The sequence below is a fragment of the Notolepis coatsorum genome (genome assembly GCF_963971535.1).
Source record: "Notolepis coatsorum genome assembly, chromosome: 4".
Classification (NCBI taxonomy): Eukaryota; Metazoa; Chordata; class Actinopteri; order Aulopiformes; family Paralepididae; genus Notolepis; species Notolepis coatsorum.
In genome coordinates this window covers 192,396,590-192,413,540 of record NC_140168.1, presented here as the reverse complement: position 1 = coordinate 192,413,540, position 16,951 = coordinate 192,396,590, and the positions used below count along the sequence as shown (strand labels likewise).

At 46.3% G+C, this 16,951-nt stretch overlaps 1 protein-coding gene across 1 annotated transcript in view; it reads left to right on the top strand.

Annotated features, from left to right (window-relative positions):
• The window catches only part of LOC311227003 (RELT-like protein 1), a 248,700-nt gene that overhangs the window by 144,454 nt on the left and 87,295 nt on the right, over nt 1-16,951 (top strand). The window contains exon 3 of the mRNA XM_084312497.1: nt 6,481-6,555. Within this exon, the coding sequence (XP_084168623.1) occupies nt 6,481-6,555 (75 nt within the window). The remainder of the gene's footprint in view (nt 1-6,480; nt 6,556-16,951) is intronic.

Genomic DNA, 16,951 nt, shown 5'->3' with positions numbered 1-16,951 from the left:
CATGTCATGTAGCTCAAAGTGCTGTACACAAACATAGGCATATATAACGATAAAAGCAATAAAGTCACAGTGATCAGTTAAGATCAATGTTTAAAAAAAATTAATAATAATAATAATAATAATAATAACGTAAAAATGAAAATAACGTAAAAATGAAAACATGAAAACAGTAATTTGCTTACCAGTTTGGGAGAACAGGTCCGCACAAACATGTCCGCTCAGTAGCAACCGGAAGTAGGAAATGCACTAAACCAATGCACTTGTACGGTAGGTAGCAATGTTAGCTCTTATAACGCTAGTGTAGTTACGTTTTTATTAGTGGTCAGAGTTGGGTCCACAGGCCTTATCCAAGCCCCATGGATCCATCAGTGGCCGTATATTGTGTGCGTATGTACCCGTTCCCTCATGTGGTCAGTGGTCAGAGTTGGGTCCACAGGACTTATCCAAGCCCCATGGATCCATCAGTGGCCGCGTATTGTGTGCGTATGTACCCGTTCCCTCATCTAAAGAGTTGGGTCCATAAGACTTATCCAAGCCTTACGGATCCATCAGTGGTTGTGTATTGTGTGCGTATGTACCCGTTCCTTCATCTAAAAAGTTGGGTCCACAAGGCTTATCCTAGCCTCATGGATCCATCAGGTTTTTCCAAGCCATAACTATTTGTAAGCTAGACTGTATAGGTACGTTTTTAATTTTCCTTTAAAAATGTGTATGGAGCTGGCGTTTCTGATGTGTGTTGGTAGTGTGTTCCATAGTTTTGGGGCATAGTTGGCAAATGCCATACTTCCTATCCTCTTTTGGTTTCTGGGCGTGTCTAGTAAACCTGTAGTGGATGACCGTAGCGTTCTTGAGGGCAGATAACTAACTAGGGAATTTGCTATGTATTTTGGGCCTTGCTCATTAAGAGCTTTATATGTTAGGAAAAGGACCTTAAAATCAATTCTATGAGTTATTGGAAGCCAGTGCAGAGTGGCTAGGACTGGAGTGATATGTTCTCTTCTCCTTGTATGAGTTAGTAATCGAGCTGCAGAGTTTTGGATAAGCTGAAGCTTCCCAATGGTTGCTTTGGGAAGACCAGTGAACAGTGCATTACAATAGTCAAGCCGACTTGATACAAAAGCATGAATAAGTGTCTCTGCATCCTTTTTATTTACGAAAGGTCTTACTTTCGCTATGTTTCTTAGGTGGAAGAATGACGTTTTCATGGCCTTATTTATATGAGACTTAAAGGTCAGGTCTGAGTCCAAGATGACACCTAGGCTTGTAACCTCAGACTTTACATAGGATGACAGACTCCCCAGGTTTTCACACAGCACTTCCCTTTTCGCTTTTGGGCCGATCAATAGGATTTCGGTCTTGCTTTCGTTTAATTTTAGGAAGTTATTGTTCATCCACTTGTTTATTGCTAACAGACAATTTGTAATGGACTGTATGGCTGTAGTGTTATTTGGTTCTGCGGAGATATATAGTTGTGTATCATCAGCATAACTATGGAAGCATACATTGTGGTCTCTAATGATGTCCCCGAGGGGCAGCATATATAGTGAGAAGAGTAATGGACCAAGGCAGCTTCCTTGTGCAACTCCAAAGCTGCTGTCATGTTCCTCGGATACATTGTCTCCAAGCTTAACATAGAACCTTCTCCCCTTAATGTATGTTATGAGCCAATTTAGTACATGATCGGAAAAGCCAACCAGTCTTTCAAGACGACTGATCAAGATATTATGGTCAATCGTATCGAACGCTGCACTAAGGTCCAATAGGACAAGAATTGAGACTTTGCCAGCATCGGAGTTTAGCCTGAGGTCGCTAACTATTTTAGTAAGGGCAGTTTCAGTGCTGTGATTTGTTCTGAAACCTGATTGTAATTCCTCCATGATGTTATTATCTTTGAGAAAGGAGTTTATTTGTACTGAGACTATCTTTTCTAATATCTTGCTGATATTGGCCTATAGCTTTTTAGTTTGTTTACATCTAAGTTTGTTTTCTTTAGTAGTGGTTTTACTACAGCCGTTTTAAATGCATCTGGAAAAGTGCCTGTTTGAAGCGACATATTTATGATTTCAAGGACATGATTTGAGACACTATCGAACACCCGCTTGAGAAATGCTGTTGGTATAGGATCGAGGCAGGAGGTGGCGGAATTACACTCAGAGACAATCTTACAGAGGTCAGGTAATGTAATACATGTGAATTCCCCCATAGTTATCTCAGGTGGGTTTTCACTCACAGCCAGATCTATATCAGAGGTAATGCTTGCTCTAATCAATGATATTTTTTCATTAAAGAAAACTCAGAATAAACTGCGTATATTGCTGTTGCACGTTACTGCTAGATTTGCACTCTGGTTGGATGCCAAACTTCTTTCCGTTGTACTGTACTTGTGCTGTACATTTGAATCTAATCTAAATTTCCCCAAGGGGATTCATAAAGGAACACTTGACTCAATGGTGTTCCTATGACCTGGCTGCCAGATTCCCAGCCATACCATTTAGATTGGCTCTGAATGGTGTTTATTTAATCATGTTTACCTTTTTTGTTTTTAGTCCGCTAGAATATACATCTGTGTTGTTTTAGTGGAGTTTTTCCGGGGCGACTCCTGAGCCCCGCTTACAACATAACCAACTTCTTGTGGTTTGCAATCATGTCCTCACGGCGTGTCTCATGCACTGGGCCTCCGGTCCCGCCCCTGGCTGCGTTTTTAATTCGCCTGAGGACATATTGTCGTGCCTTCTCTCCCTGTCCAGCTTCCCCCCCCCCCACACCATTGAAGAAAGAATATGGAATAGGTCAACTGGGTTTCCAGGCTTGCGTTAGACACCCTGGCAGAGGTTATCTCTGCTGCTGGAACATTCAAGTCATTCATCCTCATAATGCTGCTTTTAAAAGTACAGTACAGACTCGGCCCCTCCCTGCCAACAAAAGTCACTTCTAGTGAAATAAGCCGTCTATACTATTTTGCAACTTGAGAGTGACCGTACCGCAGTTGTGACACCTAGGCGTGTAGCTACATCATAGGTAATACATTTACAATCCTATATCTTCTCTCTGGCGACAGTGGCTCAGGAGGTAGAGCAGCCGTCTGGTAATGGGAAGGTTCGGCCGGTTCGATTCCCGCTCTCGGGCAGCGTGTCGAGGTGTCCTTGAGCAAGACACTTAACTGCTCCCTATGAGCAGGTTGGCACCTTGCACGGTCGCCTCCACTGTCGGTGTGTGAGTGTGTGAGTGAATGGGTCAATGTGTCCTCAGGCCCGTGTCTCATGCTCTGCGTCTCCAGTCCTGCCTTCCTGGCTACGTTTTAATTCCAGGACATAATGTCGTGCCTTCTCTCCCCGTTAGACACCCTGGCAGAGGTTGTCCCTGCTGGGACATTCAAGTCATTAATCCTCGTAATGCTGCTTTAAAATTATAGTCTGGAAAAAAGTCTCCGCCAAAAGAAAGTAACTTCTAGTGACATTAGCTGCCGATGCTATTTTAAAACGTGAGCGTGACTGTCCCTCAGTTGAGACACCAGTGGGTGTGTCTCTACTTTTCTCATTTCTAATACATTTTATCCGATATATCTTCTCTCTGCCCCTTCGTCTGATCAAGACTGTGCAGGAAAACCTGTCTACAGTGTATTGAGAAAGATTTGATGAAGCATAGAAAGTCTTTTGATTTCAATACCCTCATGTTTACAGTTTAAAGAATAAAGTTAAGATGCACTGGTGTTTCAGGAGGACTCGTTAAACTTTGTTTAACATACTCGTGTGTGATTGGTCAGGATGGAAGGACCCCTAGAAGTTGTTTTGATCACAAACATAACAATTAAATAACGATGCACCTATTACAATGAGATCAGATATTCCTTTATTGATGCCCTTGGGGACATTCTGAGATTCTATTCCACTAATTCACTGCAGATACATGTTCCTAAACTTAAGTTATCGGCCGTTACACAGATCCACAACTTTTACTGAACGGTAACTTAAAGGAACACCCAACATTATAGGAAATACGCTTACAGTCTTCTCTAGAGTCAGACAAGAAGATGGATACCAATTCCCTCTCTGTGTGTTCAGTAGAAAGCTATCTGGCTGCAAGCTAGCCTAGCTGTTGGCCAAAAACATCTCTCCCGGAGTTTTAAGCTAGGCTAGTGGTCCGTATCTGCTTCCATTCATTTGTGCTAAGCTAAGCTCTGTGGTCATGAAATGTTTCGAGAGGCTGGTCAAGGACCACATTTGTGCCTCCCTCCCCAGTGATATGGACACTATGCAATTTGCATACAGGACAAACAGGTCCACTGACGACGCGGTCTCCCAGGTACTGCACAGCACCCTCTCGCACCTTGACCGTCAGAAGGGGGGCTATGTGAGACTGTTGTTCATTGACTACAGCTCAGCGTTCAACACCATAGTCCCCACCAGACTGGTGGACAAGCTGATCGAGCTGGGTCTGAGCTCCGCCCTGAGCGCCTGGGTACTGGACTTTCTGAGCGAAAGACCCCAGGCGGTCAGGGTGGGGGGTCAGACCTCCAACACCATCACCCTGAGCATCGGGTCCCCCCAGGGCTGTGTTCTGAGCCCCCTGCTGTACTCACTCTACACACACGACTGTGTGGCCAAGTTCAGCTCCAACTCCATAGTGAAGTTCGCAGATGACACGGTGGTGGTGGGGCTGATCTCGGACAACGACGAGAAGGCCTACCGGGAGGAGGTTGAGGTACTGGAACGCTGGTGCCAGGACAACAGCCTGCTCCTGAACATTGGCAAAACCAAGGAGCTGATCGTGGATTATAGGAGAGGACAGCAGGAGACACACACACCACTGATGATAAACGGGGCTACCGTGGACAGGGTGAGCAGCTTCAAGTACCTGGGGGTCCACATCTCAGAGGACCTGACATGGTCAACACACATAGAAACAGTAGTAAAGAAGGCGAAACAGCGTCTCTACCACCTGAGACAGTTAAGGAAGTTCAGAGTATCGGGGAAGATACTCCAGTCCTTCTACTCAGGAGCTGTAGAGAGCATCCTGACCGGAAACATCACTGCCTGGTATGGAAACAGCACGGCACAGGACAAGAAGGCCCTACAGAGAGTGGTGCGCTCAGCCGAGCGTACCACTGGTATTGTACTACCCCCCCTGCAGGTTCTATACAACAAGAGGTGCAAATCCAGAGCCTGCAGGATAATGAAAGACCCTCACCACCCCAATAACAGCCTGTTTCAGCTGCTGAGGTCAGGCAGACGCCTGCGAACCCCAGCTACTAGGACAGAGCGGCTTAGGCTCAGCTTCTTCCCCCAGGCCATCAGAGCCATGAACAATGAACATTGAGTGCTCAGAACATTGAACTGTCCACACACAAGCACACATGAACACACACACGACACGCACACTGTGCACGCTCACACACGAGCAGCCACTTAACACTTTAACATGAGCGGGCACACACTCATGTCGCACACACGCACACTTATGGCCAAAGGAAAGGACACTTTAAATTAGAATAACAGGAACAGTGTATTGCACTACCAAAGCTAACTAGCATGTCCCACATGATCTGTAAATAACTATGTACAGATACCGAGATGTCACTCCATGTTACCTGCTACCTGTTACTGCACAATGTTGTTTTCTTCTTTTGATCCTATTATATGTACCACTGTATTGCACATCGTTGCGGGCAAGACCACCCGCATTTCATTGTATACCTGTATGCCGTGACAATTAAAACTCTTGACTTGACTTGACTTGACTTGAAGCTACCTTGCAGCCGGATAGCTTTGTACTGAACGCACAGAGAGGAAATTGGTATCTATCTTCTTGTCTCTCTCTGGGGAAGACGAGCACATTTCCCATAATGTTGATGTGTTCCTTTAAGACTATTAGTTTGAGTTGACTAGACAAACGATTTAATAAAATGTCATTTTCACCATTGACCATATTCCCACAGTGGCCATTTTGCTCTTAGGTCATGCTCGGAAAGGAATCCCAAACTGAGCATGACATAAGAGCAAATGGTCAATTAGAGACCATCTGAAATATATTTTTACGTGTCAGAAATTAGGAAAATCACATCACTTTGCTTTGATTCTCCGACATCTTGCACATGGTATATGATTTTTACTGTTGGTGAAATTCTCCCGATACGGAAACCCTATTTTACCCTGGTATATCGTCCCGAAATCCAAGTTAAATGCAGTGTCTGTGTGTGTGTTTGTGTTTGTCATGTTCTGCTACAGCTTATTCCAACAATAAAATGTAGACCTGGGTGAAACACTTGAAAAATTGTACTCATGTCCTGAGCTGAAAGTAATTCTGTTGGGATTAAGTCTTAACACTTCCAACATAACGCGCGTTGAAGCGTAGCCAAGTGTCATATTTGCCTTTTGTAATGTCGCCTTCATCAAAGCCTCATGTGGAAAATGAGGACACATTTCTTGTGCGCTTATTGTGCGGCCTTAAGTAATAATTGTGTATGTGTGTTTGTTTTTCCAGAGTTTAACGACACGATAAGCGACAGCAACAATGACACCGTCGGCCAAATCGTGCACTACATCATGAAGAATGAAGGTATGTATCTACAATGGCTATAATCTTACATAAATAACCATGTCACGTCATGTAAACATTGAGTCTATTGATTTACATCCATTCACATGTTGTGCTCGTACTGTAGTGTGTGTGTGTGTGTCGTTCAGTTGCGTTTTTGTTGAATGGGAACAATTTGTGGAATGTTTTAATCTCAGAGTCACAACGAGCGTCGACGACTATGCAGGTCTGACCTCGGTTGAACCTTTACTCTTGTACCTGCTCTCTTTCCATATAGTCGTCATTGTCTCGTCACACATGTCTTGTGTCTGTCATGCACTTGTCCTAATATACTAACCTACACTGTAGCACTCAACACTTTGATGAACATTGTTACTCAGCTGATAGAGTTATGCCCTTCCTGATGACTTGTCGTACAGAACTTGTAAGTCGCTTTGGATAAAAGCGTCAGCTAAATCAGGGGTTCCCAAACTTTTCAGGCCAGGACCCAGAAAATAAGGCGTCAGAGAGCCGCGGCCCAATGCACATCGTCAGGCTTTTTTTCTTTTTGCCAGGCGACCGATTTTTTAAGCCAAATATCACTTCAATCCTATTAAGTTAGTTCAAGTTAGTTATTCATTTATATGTGCTATTTATGAGAGGGCTAACTTGTTGCAATATAATAATGATAATAATAATAGCCTCATTAAAATACTATTGTTGCTTCGGTTGTTTTCAGCGTTTTATGTGCATAATCTGTTATTTAGTTTGAAATGTTCGTTCAAATAAGTAGATTTTTTAGTTTTTGTTTATTTATTAAGTTAATATAAAACCATATAGTCACATTTTAGAATACAATAGAATAGAATACAACTAGAAACACTGTCCTGGCCTGCTTCTAAGTTCAGTGGCCTGACAAAAAATTAAAAAAATTAAATAAAAAATAAATAAATAATTTTTTATTTTTATTTTTTTTTATCATCTCGCGGCCCACCCGTGGCTGCTCGCGGCCTACCTTTGGGTCGCGACCCCGACTTTGGGAACCACTGAGCTAAATGACTAAATGTAAATGTAAATGTTGTGTATAAACCTTTTTTTATCCACTTTTTCTCCTGTTTTTCTGTGTTTTTCTCCCATCCCAATTTAGTCATGCCAATTCCCCCTCCCCTTCCTGGTCGTTGCTCGCATGTGCCCCCGACTGGTCATTCTAGGGAGGGTTGATAGATACTATCACATGTCCCCTCCGATACATGCAGAGTCAGCCAGCCACTTCTTTTCACCTGCCAGCACGGACTCTCATTGGTGAGGTGTAACGTGTGGGAGGCTCACACTACCCTCACCATCTCCCTTCCTCGCTTTGCAGGCGCCCTGACCGACCTGTAGGAGTCGCTGTTTACAACGACCAGATTACCACCCACCGGCTTCCCTCTCAGCTCTCGCTGACTCTGCCAATTGAGCCAGTATGACGGCCGGCCAAGCCGGAGGCAACGCTGACAGCCGGATCGATACCAGTGTCTCTTGCGTTGGTGACGAGCGCTTAGTCCGCTGCGCCACCCAGCTGCCATATGAATAAACCTATTGAATCTCACATGCTACTCAGGAAGGAAGTGAATGTGACACCCCGTCTTTTCCATCCGCTGGCGGTTGAGTGTTGGATAATGTAGGAGGGGCTTAGTGAAAGGGCATTTAGGGTTATTATGAGATGAGATCAAGTTCAAGTTCTTTAATAGTTGTCATACAGAAGTACAGAATACTTTCATACAAAATGCTTCTTACTGTTACGCTCCAGAGACTGTGCTAGACAAGATAGTATCAAATAACATAATAACATAATATAGCATGAATTTAGAAGAAGAAAATGAGGTCACAGTGTTCGGTATAGACATATGTACAATGTTCTGAGTTACCATATAATATACAATACACAATACTATGCAGTGTACTAATGTACAGTACTATCTAGTGCAAAGCAGAAATGGGATGAGGTACAATTTTAGGTACAATTTACAGTAAGGTGTACGAGTTGTAGTGCAATCCTTCATCCATAAATATAAAGTGTGGGGAGTGGGTGCTACAGTGTGTTTGTTTAAAGTGGGTGTGTGCTATAAAGTGTGTGGAGTGGGTGCTACAGTGTGTTTGTTTAAAGTGAGTGTGTGCGTGTGGATGTGTGTGCTATGTGCGTTTGGTGGTTGTTGTTGTGTAGTGTTCATTCATTGTTCGTTTAGCAGCCTGATGGCCTGGGGATAGAAGCTTCTTCTGAGTCTTTCTGTGCTCGCCTTGAGACTCCGGTATCGCTTGCCTGACCGCAGCAGTTCAAAGAGGCAGTTGTTCGGGTGACTGGAGTCTTTAATGATTCTCTTAGATAAGATATTCCTTTATTGTTCCCCTTGGGGAAATTCGGCGTCATAACAACATGGGGGGGGGGGGGGGGGGGGGGTGTACAGGTATGGGCAGGGTAATAGTAGACGAACATAAATATAGGTTGTACAATTTTGATCTGAATATAAAAATATGAAAACAAATAACCGTGTAAACAATATAATTAACTCTGAATATAAAAATATGGTTGACTGGCTTTCTAGGCTTGTGTTAGACACACTGGCAGAGGTTATCTCTGCTGGAAACATTCAAGTCATTCATCCTCATAATGCTGCTTTTAAAAGTACAGTACAGAGTCTCTGGAGAAATGACGGCCCCTCCCTGCCAACAAAAGTCACTTCTAGTGAAATAAGCTGTCTATACTGTTTTGCAACTTGAGCGTGACTGTACCGCAGTTGTGACACCTAGGCGTGTAGCTACATCATAGGTAATACATTTTCAATACATCCTATATCTTCTCTCTGGCGACAGTGGCTCAGGAGGTAGAGCGGTTGTCTGGTAATCGGAAGGTCGTCTGGTAACACCTCGACATGCTGCCCGGGAGGAGCCAGGATCGAACCAGGAACCTTCTGATTACCAGACGACCGCTCTACCTCCTGATCCACTGTCGCATAATTTGTAAAGCGCTTTGGATAATAAAAAAAAAAAAGCTATATTACTATATAAATGCAATCAATTTACTATTTACCATTAGAATTTCTCCTGGGTTTTTATACAACAAAGCGTATGGTTATATCGTTGTCTTGTCATGAGAATCACATGAGGCCCTCCGATAATGAGGAGGTTATTATATTACATCACAGCGTTGTGGTATGAATCATTACTGAGGAGGTACCTCCTCCAGGGGCCCTCTTGGGGCCTCAGTATGCCGACCGCTGGGCGATATGACCCAACATATCTTTATCACAAAAAGGTTGATTATTTCTAGGGATGCTCGATATTGGCTTTTTTACCGATACCGATATACCGATATTGTCCAACTCTTAATTTCCGATACCGATATCAACCGATATCACATTTTAATGCCGATATCGGCAGATAATATCGGTAGGCCGATAATATCGAAATCATTTCTATAGAAATAAAAAAAAAAAAAAAAAAAAATTGAAAACCGATACCGATATTTTCCGATATCACATTTTAATGCCGATATCGGCCGATAATATCGGTAGGCCGATAATACCGGACATCCCTAATTATTTCTGATGGTATAATAGGGGTGTAACGGTACGTACCTCGGTTTTGAAGACACGGTTTGGTACAGGTTTTCGGTACAGTGGGGAAATGTTTGGCTTTCCATGTTCCACTTGATGTTGATGTAGTGTGCAGTAACTGTTAAGTAGGGCTGTCAATGAATATTCTATATTCAAATTAATAATCGACTTGTTCAAATAAAAAGAGACAGCCCCTTCTCAATCTAGCACCAATCATCCTTACAGAGGGTGCACTCGCGAGTGTGTGTGTGTGTTCGCCACACTATGAGGCTATGCTAAATTACTGGTAATCTCTGTGTTGTGCGTGGGCTGAACGAACAACATCCAGCCCTTTGCCCAAATAATATTTTGGGAATTCTGCACGCAAAAAAAAATTCTGCACGACCGTTCCGTTAGTGATTAACGTACCGTTGCAACCGACAGCGGAGGCGACCATGCAAGGTGCCAACCTGCTCATCAGGAGCAATTAGGGGTTAAGTATCTTGCTCAATGACACTTCGTCACGCTGCCCGGGAGGAGCGGGAATCGAATTGAGAACCTTCCGATTACCAGACGACTGCTCTACCGCCTGATCCACTGCCACCCCCATAATGCACTATGATGCCTCCTCATCCAGTTTCCATTGCAAATCAATCACAGCAAACCGCAGGACACGGCGGTCAAGTGCGTGCCAGTCACCACATCAGAAATGTGCGCCGATCATAATTGAGGAAAAAAATATAATCTCGACGGCGAGGTGGTCCACCGGTGCATGCCGTGAACTCTACTGCACGAGCTCCTTACTTATGAGTGACATCATCGTGATGTTAGTCATTATGTCATCACCTCTCTCCCTGCCATTTTTCCTATCACTCTGATATAATGGAAAACCGCATGTTAGATCATGCGGCTGATGGACGTTGGAAGTTGGGGGGGACAGCACCTCCTATCGTCAGCTTCCTCTTACTGCACCCAACTTTTGATTTGTTTTCCCAAAACGTTATATTTACATTTTATATTTAGTCATTTAGCTGACGCTTTTATCCAAAGTGACTTACAAATTGTGTACAACAAGTCAGCAGGAGGGGTACATCTCTGGCAGCTAAGGGTCAGTGGCATCGTTCATCAAACAGTGTCGAACTTGAGTGTTACACTCTTGAGTGCATAGTAGTATAGACATATGATAGGTAGTAGTATAAGCATAGTAGTAAGGTACACAGTAGTTATATAGCGGCTTTTATCCAAAGCACTTTACAACTTATGCCTCACATTCACCCATTCATTCACACACCGATGGCAGAGGCGACCATGAAAGGTGCCGACCTGCTCATTGGGAGCGGTTAGGGGTTAAGTGTCTTGCTCAAGGAAAACATCAACACGCTGCTCTAGAGGAGTGGGAATCGAACCAGGAACCTTACAATTACCAGACGACTGCTCTACCTCCTGAGCCACTGTAACCCAAAGGTTTAAAAAAAAAAAATATGTATATATAATACCGGTAATTTTTTCTTTTTTTCTTTTTTTTATTCTTTTTTAGATATTGTTTGAAGAGGTACCCATAAATGTAACTGGGTTGAATATGCATCTGGCATATATTAAATCAGCATAAAACAAAACTAAATTATGTATTTGGTTATTTCTTGGCACCTCCTAGCAATCTTAAATCAAATCAAATCAAAGTCAAATGTATTTGTAAAATTGTAAGGCCCGACAACACACGTTAATGTCCCCATGGGCCGGACAAGTCGAGAAGAAACATCACAATAAATCAAGAACAAAATAAAATGTAAAATAAATAAAGCAACACTCACAGACATACCCCACGCAAAGGTAAGGGAAAACTCACTAAAAACCTAGCAATAGGAAAAAAGCACCACAGGCAATGGAGGGGAGAAACCTTAGAAGGGCCGTTCAAGGGGGGATCTTAGATGTCGGTGAAAGTAGTGTTGCTATATTACAGGCGCAAAACAGTTGGTAAGTATGTACATATGCGTGTAATGAAACACAAATATGTACATGCAATAGCAACTGGGGTACATAAGAACATTTTGAAAGATTGAAAATAGAATAGAGCTGATGACTGATCCATTTGAGGTATGATCGTATCCTCTTGGCCATCACCACGGGGCATCCACCATTTTGGTCATCACCACGAGACATCCACTCACAGGGAGACGGGGAGATGGGGACATGTTTGCGTGTTTGTGATGGGCGGACATAGCAATAGAAATGTGTGATGTCTGTGCTGTAGGACCTGCACTTCAAAGCCTCTCCTCTACTAGACTACATGACTGGTTTGAATATGTAACTGAGGGGTTACAATACCCTGACTGTATTAAAGATTGTGATAGATTAAACCACTGCTAGGTATGTACTTTAATTACTGGCCAGACAGTACATCAAATATAGATGGTGAACACTCATAATAACACGGCATTGACAAAGAAATAGTATTTGAGGGTATTTTATTATTATGCAACATTAGGTTACAGAATGAGAATTAGGGTCGCGCTTGTATGGCGAAGAATATGCATAAAGTCAGTCAGTAGCATGAGTCACTGGGAATAGCAGGATTCCTACGATGGGTACTAAGCTGACGCCACCTGGCGTATAATAGCAATTATAGAAGGTAACGCTGGTACCGCCTGGAGACACTGGGTTCCTCTCAGAGTTGTAAGTTCTAGAGGATAGAGGAATGTTTGGATACTCAGTCTGATTCAATGAAGAATAAAGGGACTCCACGTACAGAAGTCAGTCCTTGTACATCCAACGATCAGCAGCAAAAGCAATAACTGTAATCCAAATGCTCGATAGCAAACGATGATAGCTAGCCAGCCTCTGTCCATGAGGCCAGCCCGAGTGTAATCCTCACGAGGTTGAATCCCAAACGATAGTGGAAATCAACGAGGCTCTTCTCCGGGTAACACGTTCCAAATCAATATAATCCAACCAGGAATGGTTCTGCAATCGCCGCCGCTGGTTCTCCTGTGCACATGTCCAACGGTTCTCCGACTAGGCCTCCTCGGGTGCTGGCGACGTATTTAGGCCACACACCCTGGCTAAGGTTCACTAGCTAACACGAACGAACCATTAGGTAATGCTACACACGAACGAACTGGGTTGGCACGATATACAATAATGAACGACTATTTACTTCACATTAAACTAGGTCGAACTTGACGTTACTGCATTAAACTCTGACACTTTACTATTCTATTCGCACATGTTCTCAACGCTCTGTTAGACGCACTGCTGCTCACTTCACTGTTACCGAACACAGACAGACTTTAGACGAACGAACGAGGTACTGCTGTGCGCACCTTGCGCCGTATATATACTTAAGTGGTTATCTAGTCCCAAACCTTAGTTCTTGTCTGGGATCAATACGCTGTCGCCGGGCATGTTCTGACATGCCTGAGCTTGTCTTTGAACCTGACGTTGGGGGCTTGCGAGCTGGCGCCTAGGGCGCCATCCAATAAGGAGAGCGAATATTACTCTGCTTCGAACGCAGGTAAAGGGATATTCCGTGTATATATAAATAATATACAATGTATATAAAACAATAAAGGTAGATTCTCAGTTTTAATCTGGCCCTTCACAACAGCCGCCTCCTAATTAGTCCGCACCTAATTAGTTAAGGGAGACAGATTAATAGTCCAGTCAACGGCTCAATACTTGTTGTGGGGAGTGGGTCAATCTACAATGTCAGTGGGTCATGGTCGTCATCAGGGGAGTCAGGGATCTCCGGCAACTCTATCAGCTTCGCCACGGGTCGGGTGTAAGTCCGCCCTTGGACAATAACTTCTGCCGCTCTGACCTTCCCGTCGGCACCAGTGATCACTTTGCTTACGCGGCCGGCCGGCCACATAGCTCGGGGTAGTGACTGGTCTATGATCATAACGACTGTGTCCACCTTCAGGTTGTCCCTGTCCTTTACCCACTTCTGACGGGCTGGACGGGATGGTAGGTCGCTTAGGAGGAAGCGAGCCCGAGACTGGTTGATCTGTGCTTGGCTGTGTCTCCACATCCTCCGTCTGTTCCTCTTGTTCTTTCGGTACACCGTCTGAGGAGGGGCCGGTTCCGGCCGCCCCATCCAGAGGTAGCTTGGGGTGCTGGGTTCGAGGTCAGCTACGTCTCTTGGCGTGCAGCTGAGGGGGGTGGAGTTCGGCACTCCTTCTTCTTGAGCCCACTGTTCTCTCACAGGCCTCTCGTCTAATGTCAATAGCCTCTCAACGGGCTGTACGAGAGAGTGGCCTGTGTCGCTCACCTTTGCGTACAGGCAGCGTGTAGACGTGGGTTGGCTGGAAGGCCCGGAGAGAGGGCCTTGGAGCGTCCAGCCCAGGCGGGTCTTGACCGCGACTGGGCATCCTTTGGGTCCGATGTGGGCCGCCTCGATTGGGACAATGAGGTCCGCGTGGTCGGAGCCTATGAGCAGGGTCGGTGTGGCGCCGTCGATGAGCGGTATAGGTAGTCTGCGTAGGTGCGCGTACTTCTCCATCAGCTGTGGGATGGGGTAGTTGTAGCTTGACAGACCTATGTCATGGCCTGTAAATGCCTTAGTGATGCTGTACCGCTTCTTGGGCTGCCCGACCGCTGCTATTGTGAATGAGACGTTCTTGCCCTTTATGGTTTTCAGGTCTCGCTGAATAGTACGGATTGTCATTGTTTCTTTGGTACCCCGCAGGCCCAACTGGGCTGCGGCGGAAGCGAGGAGGAGAGTCTTTTCAGACCCATCGTCTAGGACGGCGTAAGTGTCCAGGACCTTGTCCTCGTAGCTCAGGAGCACTCTGACCACTTTGATGAGCACTCGGGGGCTCCCACTATACTTGGGGTCTATGTGGAGCACTCCTGTTGGTGGGTTGCCCTGTCGGGCTAATCTTCGCTGGTGGGCCCCGCACAGTGATGCGCGGTGAGCGGCGCCCGCCGTGTACGCCTCACGCCACTGATCAATGTCGGCGGGGTTCAGTGTCTTGTATTCGTCGCACTGTGCCAGCCGGTGTCCGCCGTCGCAGTAAGTACAGGCGATCTGCCATTCCTCTTTAGCGAAGGACCCACTGTAATTCGTCAGCGGTGGCACCGACTCGTGGTAGTACGGGTGGTGCTGTGGGTCCCCGTGTCTGCTGCAACAGTCAGGACACCAGGGGGTGGTTTCAGGACTGGTCTGTGGTGACACCGCCTCGGCCTGGTACATCACCGTGACGGGCCTACTTTGTGGTCCTGGCGGACACTTGTTGGTCTCATGCAGGACGTCTAGATGGGCGCCGTCACACTTGCCGCATCTTTTCTTCAGGCGGCAATCGGCTGCCATGTGGCCGCGCGCGCAGCGGAAGCAGCAGCGTTTGTCCTTAAGCCACTGACCTATTTCGGCTGTGGTTAAGTCTTTGAAGGCGTTGCACTGTGACAAGCTGGTGTTCACTGTCACAGTACTGACAGACAGCCTTCCACTTCTCCTTGTGGGGGTTGTGGCTCGTGTGCCGTGACACAACCTCGGCCTGGTGCATCACGGTCACGGACCGGCGGTTGTCGTTGAACCTTCTCGGTCCATCTCTAGGGTCAGAGCCACTCCACACGAATGTGTCCAATCGTAGACTGCTGACCTCCCTGGCGAGGAAATCAGCCAGGTCTAGGAGGGATGGTTCTGGGCCGTTGGGGTCACTGTGGTCTCTCTGCCGCCGAAAACGCTCTTGACGGGCTGGAGGGAGCTTCTCCAGTATCCGCTCCACGTTAGAATTTGCATACAGTTCATATCTCCCCTTCTCCTTTTGGGACCCCAGCATCCCCAAAAGGGATTGTACCTTGATAGAGAGGTCATCGAGTGCTCTATTGTCTTTGGCTGGGGGGAGGCGGTCGATATCTCGTATTTCTTGGATCACGTAATCCCATATGCGTCCATAGCGCGCGTCGAGGGCCACCAGAGCATCTGAGTAGGGGGTTCCTGAGTTCGAATATGCCAGCGCTATGTTATGCGCTCTGGGCACCTTGAGATGCTTGAGGAGGATGGCATATTTATAAGACTCGTCGTGGACATCGGACATTATAGTCTCTAAACACATGCGTAATTCTGTGTACTGTGCTCTGTCCTCGCGCGTAAAGTCTGGGAACGTCGGTGTTCCAAGGTAAGACGCCATGGATGGCTGGGACACCGATGAGAGTAGGGGGAGGGGCCTCCTGGGAGAGTCTCCCTGTACGGGTGGTCGTTGGTTAGTGCTGGGTGGGTACCAGAGGCCGGGCCCCCAGGTGCTGCTCCTCGGTGCTGACTGTGTATTAAACTCAACCCTGGGTTGGATCGGGGGTTTGTTACGCAGTGGCTCGGGGCTGAGGTCGGGGCTGTACTGGGCCTCCTGGTCCAAAGTAGGTTCGTGCTGGTGGGCTCGATGTCCCTCCTCTTCCTCCGCGAGGTCTTGGAGTCTTCTAGTTAGTCTCTCGGCGACGTAGGCCGGTTCTTCCCGTTGGCTGGGTCCCGTATAGACGGGTCGGGGAGGGGGCTCGGCGACGTAGACAGGTTCTTCCTGTTGGCTGGGTCCCGTATAGACCGGTCGGGGAGGGGGCTCGGCGACGTAAGCAGGTTCTTCCTGCTGGCTGGGTCCCGTGTAGACTGGTCGGGGAGGGGAAGGTGCCCTCGACCCGTGTCGTGATGATCTCCGGGAGCTCCGTGTGGAGGAGTGGGGGGTCGCCCTCTGGATCAATTGTTCTATCATCTGCGCCTGCAGACGGTCTCTCTCCGCTTCGCGCTGTGCATTGGCGGCGTCACGCTGTGCATCGCGTTGCGCGTTGGTGCGGTCTCGCTGAATGTTCTCTTCAACCTGGAGGCGCCTCTCTTCCAGTCTGATAGTCATCGCTGCGTCAGCCTGGAGGCGGCTCTCTTC